Here is a 7,548-nt window from a genome sequence, read left to right on the forward strand (position 1 = left end):
AAAATTGTAACCTTCTCATCAGGGAAAGCATGGGAATCATCTAAAACGTAAGACATTATGACCGATTTTCTCCATTCCTTAAATTCTTAAATATACTCAAATACCCAAAATTTCAAGGAGTTCCTGCCTTAAAAACAGGAACTAAACCACAGTTTTTTGTGTTCTTTGCTACATTGGTTTCAATTAACCCATTTATTCTATCAGAAGAATTTTTATTCATTAAGATAGAAGAAATACACATAATTATATATATATATATATGCACACGTACACACTGTTATGCATGAATTATTTGTGAACATTGCTATAGGCACAGGTGTGACTGGGTGGTGAAGAAGATTGCTTCCCAACCACCTGGTTCTGGGTTTAGTCCCACTGCGTGGCATCATGTGCAGGTGTTTACTATTATGGTCCTAAACTGACCCAAGCCTGATGGAAACTGATATCAGCCTCTCATATGCATGTGTGTGAGTTTGTGTTTCCTTGCTTTGACATTGTGCGTTTGTTGTGAGTGCCACCGTGATCCAAGCAGTGTCCTTTGCTTCCAATTTTCTGTGAAACCATGTCTGGCCACAGCTGAAGAATAAGAAAAGTGACCTTACTTGGAATCAGGTGAGGATTAGTGACAGGAAGGGCATCCACTCACAGAAATTCTGTCTCAACAAATTCCATCTGACCCATTCAAGTATGAAAAAGTGGATTTTAAAATGATAATCCTGATGATGTGTGTGTGTGTGTGTGTGTGTGTGTGTGTCATTGGTTAGTGTATTCTTTCTCTATTTAAGACAGTTGGTTGTAATTTGAAGGAGATTTGGTTGCTATTTCTTGCAGCTTGAACAAATTACATATTGGGCTCTTTGTCCAATTGTCTGTCTTGTCTTCTCCTAATCATCCCCCCCCCATCAATAGATCTTGACCATCTCCTTTAATTGTAAAGAAACTGTTATCTTATCACTCTTCATAATCACTGTTTGACCACTTTGTGTCGTGTTATTTTATGTTCAATATTTCATCTTTTCAAGCCCTGCTCCTTCACCATGGGTGATAACACCACAGAAAAAACAACAATTTGTACAGATGTTTGCAACACAGGATCGAAACCAACAGGGTTATATCATGGGTGAGTTATTGAATTTATCTTTTCTTTTCACTAAAATGGTATGGTGAAGTTTGAGAAAAATTTGCTGTTATTTCCACCAAGTCAAATGACCACTTTGAGGCCTTCTTGTTGAGTCAGTCCAGTATATTAATCCTCTTGTCAATATGTGCCAGTGTTTGAAAATTTGCTGTTCTTTTTAAGGTCTGCTTACATATTTAGTTCTTTTTGTTTAGCCATAAGTGTAGTCCTGATGATGCAGACCTATATATAATCAAAGATGTTCCATGCCTGACCAGCCTGTCTTACTTTTCATGCTGTGAAGGGTATCCAGCTGTAGAAATTGTGCCAAAGTGAACATTGAAAGTCAGCACAGTCCTCTGGCTTGTCTGCTTATGTTGAACCACCCATCTCAAAGGCTGTTAAATGATGAGGATGACGATGTGTGTAGTACCATGTTATTTAATATAGCTGTCTGTTTTTAAACAGTGGGCCTGATTTGAGGGCAATTTGGCTGCTCTTGTTGATCACTTGACATTGTAGAGGCTTGCATTCTCATTGCCTCACTTATTTTTTAAGTGTCGCTGTAAGGAAAACAAATATAATTGTGGAACGGAGCCTTTCACCTGAGATTTGTATTTTAACTGAGTATTTTCTCTAGTCTACCAATTAATAAATCACACACTGTTAATTAATTTCTTGAATTTTGTGATGTAAAAGAATGAAAGAATTTAGAAGTTCTCTTCTAATTTCCGCCAACTTTGTTCTCTGAGTGACAAATAGCCATCCTATGGGTTCAATTTCTCTGATGTTGCTGTGAACAAATAAATCAATAGTTTATTTATTCATTAATTAACCATTTTTTAAAAACCATATTTCTGTTGAAATAGACTACTTTTGATACAGAAATATTGAAGAATTTAGTCAAGTAACTTTGTAATTATCCAATGGTACTTTGAAACGTAAATAAACACAAAGTTTTGATAGGAAGTTTTAATTTAGATAATTTCAAAACAGAAAGTTTGTCCAATAAAATCAACCCTTTAGCATTCGCATTACTCTGTCAAATATAATGCTTATAAGTTCATTGTTTTGAATTAATCATGCTTTATCTCATAGTTTCAAGATTTCAATGATGTGATTGTATATTTTTAGAAGGATATTGTAGGATAGGTGTGAGAAGCCAACTCTGGCTGGTTTGAACATAAAACAGATAGAATATTTTGGCTGAATATGGCTGATTTGAATGCTAAAGGGTTAAAAGCATTTTGTCTGGGTTGGTGTCAGAAGGGTTAATAACTCCTTGTTGCAAATCATTTTCATCTTATTGTGATTTCTGTTTCAGGTGTTGATGCTCGCCCTTTGCTACTTAATTCTGGTTTACCACAACCTATTCTTGCTCAAATTTGGTAAATATATTCACCTTTTTATTATTATTATTATCATCATCTTGTTTTTCATCCTTTCAAGGTTGATAAAATAAGTATCGATCAAGTACTGGGGTCGATGTACTCAACTAGCTCCCTTAAAGCTGGCAGAATTGTTAGCACATTCAATAAAATGCTTAGCACCATTTCCTCTGTTTTTACTTTTTGAGTTCAAATTCTTCAAAGGTCAATTTGGCTTTCCCTCCTTTTGGAGTCAATGCGATAAGTACCAGTTGAGCACTGGGGCTAATGTAACCGACTGATCTCCTCCCCACAAATTTCAGGCCTTATGCTGCCTATAGTAGAAAGTATTATCATTATTCTGGCCATGTGCCAAAATTTGGAACCATTATTATTATCATTATTTTAGTGTCTTCTTCATAGGCTTAATGCCAGTGTTTTCATGATAAGTATCTGATATTTTATCTAGCAGGATTGTAATTGACATTAGAGTTCTTCCTAATGTCAATTAGTCTGGGATGTATGCATATGTGAAAGAGAAAACCCTTTACTATTGTCGAGAACATGACAGACCCCTGTGGTGCTGGTGTCACAATAAAATGCATTCAGAATACTCTGTAAAATGGTTGGTGATAGGAAGGTTATCACTCCTTTTTAGTAAACTATTTGTGACATAAGGTCCTCCAACTTATCTAGAAAGGTAGTAACTTACTTGGATAGTGATTAACTGACAAAACCATGCTATCATGGAAATTGTCCTTTCTCCTCCAGTTCATAACCAGTGTTGGTTTGTTTATGTCCTTGAAACTTAGTGGTTCAGTAAAAGAAACTGAGGGGATAAGTATCAGACCTAAAAATATGTACTAGAGTTGATTTGTTCGACTAAACCCTTTAAGACTGCCCCAGCATGTTCGCAGTCCAATGATTGAAGCAGAGTAAAATATAAAAGATTATCTAGTGTATCCATTTCTTGTTTGAGATGGATGTAATTTGAGGAAGAATTTGGCTGCTGTATCTTGCAAAATGTGTGACCAAGTAGAGGTTGCCTTATTGGTAACCCAACAATGCTATAGATAGAAGAACAGAATGAAGGAGTAAAAAGGAGTGAGATGAGGGTTAACATAGAAAGAAGGGAAGAGTTGTGCATGGTGGAGAGAAGTGTTATGTATCATATAGAGGAGTAGGAAGAGGAGAGGTTATATTGACAATATTGATGATCGTTAAAAGAACGTTATCTGAAACTGTAAATATTGAACACGTATCTCATGGTGACTTCTGCTTTATCATCCATCAGCCTTTCACTGTGATCTAATTACAAAAACCAATTATCTCATCTCAAGTCTTTGAGCAACTCTTGCTCGTTTGTAAAGAAAGTGTTTTTTTCTTTCTTTTTGTTTTTAGTTTCCTTTTCTTCCCACCTACTCCTTTTTTTTTTTCCTCTTTATCACGTATTTTTCCTTTTTTCTGTTTTGTTTATTCTTTTCCCTTTTTACTTTTTGTTTTTCATTTTTTTTCTTTTCCTTTCATTTTTTTTTCTTCATTTTCCTCTCTACCATTTCTGTTCTTTTCCTTTTTCTTTTCCTTTACCGATTTTGTTTTTTCTTCAGTTTCTCACTTTTGTTCTTCATAACAACAGCTTCTGTGTTTTAGCTTTAATCATCAGTGTTCCTTCACCAATAAAAGTTCCTTAGGAACTAGGGAAATATATGCCTCTCAAGATCTTAATTATCTTCACTCTTCTACTTCTATTCACCTTCCTATAATGTGAGGGTACACCCTGATACCATTTCATCACCACCTTCTCCCTATTCTAGCTTGGGTAGCCATGTTATCTCCTCTACAGCAGGGCACCAGCTCCTCTCCCTATATTATATTAGATTAAGGTGGCATGCTGGCAGATTCTTTAGCGTGCTTAGCAGTATTTCATCTGCTGTTACATTCTGAGTTCAAATTCCGCCAAGGTCAACTTTGCCTTTCACCCTTTCGAGGTCAGTTAAATAAGTGCCAGTTACGCACTGGGTTTGATGTAATCGACTTAATCCTTTTGTCTGTCCTTGTTTGTCCCCTCTATGTTTAGCCCCTTGGGGGCAATAAATATATATTATATTGCACCCTTTTATCATAGGGCATAAGGCCACTTCCTCAATGCTATGGCAACACTCAATTAAGGGGTCTTGTCTTGCAAGTTACTTGGTGTCCCCATTTGTGCTGGTCCCACATAAAAAAGCACCTAGTACATTTTATAAAGTGGTTGACATTAGGAAGGGCATCCAGCTATAGAAACCATACAAAAGCAGACACTGGAGCTTGGCAGAGTCCTCTGGCTTCTTGGATCCTGTGGAACCATTCAAGCATGGGGTACACACATTAAATATGATGATGGTGATCATAAGAACCATCAAGGAGAACAAATATAGATTAACTGGCCACACCATGTGAATGAGGGACAACAAATGGACAGTCATGGTGATGGAATTGGACACCAAGACAATGTACAAGATCGAGAGACTGACCAAAGACAAGATAGTAAGATAATCTCACCCACTAACTGGAGACTACATGGGTATGACTGGCCAGTGGTGGAAGGAGTCCAGGGAAGGGTTCCTCCGATGGGAGTGATGAAGCCCTGGATATTGGATGGTGATGATCTGGTTGAGGAAATTTCACTGCTATTTCTAGTAGATTGTATAACCCCATCACAACTCCTATATTTACTTTGTATGCACATGTGTGTGTTTGTATGTGTATATGTGAAGACTTGACAAAAAGTCGGTCCAATTAATATTGTATTTTTCTGAAATTTCAGGAACCTGTCGGATGTTGATAGTGATGGGAAGCTTTCTTGTGACGAATTTTGCATTGCCATGCATTTGATTGATGTTGCTCGTACTGGTCAACCTTTACCTGCCAAACTACCGCCTAGTCTGCACCCTTCTACTTCCAATAGAGGAAGTCGCTCAAGTAGCCTCTCTGGACCGAGTGGTTCCCAGCCTGGCACACCAGGTAGGTTTTCCTTATCTATGTAGTCTGTTTATCTACTCTCTTTGTCTTTCTCTCTCTCTCTCTATGGTCCTAACACAATACTCTTTTGAATTCTATGCTTTTGAATGACAAATGAAGCAAAATCAATGTTTTTGTCTCTCTCTTTCTCTCTCTTTTTCTATCTCTCTTTCTTGTCCTGTCTTTCATCCTCTTTTTTTTTCTTTTGTTTCCTTTTAGGCTTTGTTTCTTCTCTCTTTGCCTCTTTTCTCTCCTCTTTTGTCTTGTTATTATTTTTGTTTTCTCTTCCCCCCCTCTCTCTCTCTCCTCTTTCTAAACTCTCTGCTCTGCTTCTTTACTTTTTCACTGTCTTTCTATCTCCCACCACCCCTCACTCTTTCTCCTTCAACTATAATCTGTCTTTAATTTCTCTCTGGCATTTAATTCCTCCATCAGATCTTGTTCTTGTGTCTTTGCTTTAAGCTTAGTATTTTATAAACACTATTGTTTTACACCACCACCACCACCAATAATAATAATGTCCATGGCATATATTACCATATACTATTGTGTATTATATATTAATATATACATTGTCATTTTTACGTACGCACACACACACACACACACACACACACTTATGATGAGCTTCTGCACAGTTTCCGTTTACTGAATTTCAGTAACCAATCACTGGTTGACTTGAGACTGCTGTAAAAGATGTTTGTCCAAGGTACCACACACTGGAATTGAACCCAGGTTTATGTGGTTGGGAAGCAAACCCCTTAACAACTTAATTTCATGTTTGACCATATCTATTGATACTATTTATTTTTACATGTGTATCTAATGTGTATGGCTCCTGTTTTTTTTTTTTACACTTGTGTAGAACTAAATTGTGACTAGTCAATGATGGAGTCTATACATGGTTGCCCAAACTGCTAAAAACAGCAGTCAAATCTCACTCAAGTTATACACTGCTGTTTTACAAACTGTAAATGCGCATTAGATACATTGGAAAATGGTATTCAGTTGGATACATGAGGACATGTGTAATATGATATATCTAGGACACACTGGATTAATGTAGTACTTGATACACTATATAGGAAGGACATATTGGATAATGTAGTTCTAGTTATACTAGCTAGGAAGGACACTGTGTAATGTAATCCTAGATACACTGTCTAAAGGACACTTTAGATAATGTAATTCTAGTGACATCCAAAAGACATTTTGGATAAGGTAGTCCCAGATGCACTATGTCATAGAGAAACATTATATAATGTAGTCCTAGATATACTATGAAGGATACATTGGATACTGTAGTCTGAGATACATGATATCTAAAACAAAACAAAAACGAATGTTCATTGCTGAAACCTCTTTGATCTTAACCAAGGGTGAACAAGAGGTAAACAACAAGGTAAACAAGGGGCTGTAAACAACAACAACAACAACAACAAAAACATACAAATGCATATCGGAATAAATTGGAGATTTCAGTCCAAACAAAACCTAGAACGGTAAAGACAGCTGATTTTTATGAGACTAGATATTCGCTGTTCGACGACTGTTAGCATTATGTAGCATTGTATTTCAGTATTTTTATTTATCGATATATATATATTATATATGTTTGTTTTGCTTGTTTTGTGTCAAGGCCCACAAAAAGATGTGTTTAGTGACCTGCTAGGACATATGGGAATGTCTCAATCTCCGACACCGACAAATGGAGAATCTAAAACTGATGAGTTACCTGGTTTGTATTCTTTGTTAGAATTTTTTTACTTGTTGTAATGTGATCATTCCGGAAGGTACTGCCTCCAAGGATTTAGTCGATTATGTCTATCTGCCCTTTACTTTGTCTGGTAATTATTTTATCGACCACAGAATGATTAAAAGTGAAGTTAGACTGTAACAGTATTTGAAATGAGGATCTAAAGAGATGTGACCAAATACCTACCCCAGTATCTTTGTTCGAACACTTTATTGTATCTACCATCTACCTACCATATTTGTGTGTGTGTATGTATATGTATATGTATATATATATATATATATATATATATATATATATATATATAT

At 36.2% G+C, this 7,548-nt stretch overlaps 1 protein-coding gene across 1 annotated transcript in view; it reads left to right on the plus strand.

Moving 5' to 3' along the window:
• Positions 1-7,548, plus strand: part of LOC106874748 (intersectin-1-like) — a 195,361-nt gene that overhangs the window by 27,377 nt on the left and 160,436 nt on the right. The window contains exons 4-7 of the mRNA XM_052974532.1: positions 1,023-1,120; positions 2,442-2,505; positions 5,291-5,487; positions 7,124-7,222. Coding sequence (XP_052830492.1) covers positions 1,023-1,120; positions 2,442-2,505; positions 5,291-5,487; positions 7,124-7,222 — 458 coding nt within the window. The remainder of the gene's footprint in view (positions 1-1,022; positions 1,121-2,441; positions 2,506-5,290; positions 5,488-7,123; positions 7,223-7,548) is intronic.

Source organism: Octopus bimaculoides, chromosome 18 (genome assembly GCF_001194135.2).
Source record: "Octopus bimaculoides isolate UCB-OBI-ISO-001 chromosome 18, ASM119413v2, whole genome shotgun sequence".
Lineage (NCBI taxonomy): Eukaryota > Metazoa > Mollusca > Cephalopoda > Octopoda > Octopodidae > Octopus > Octopus bimaculoides.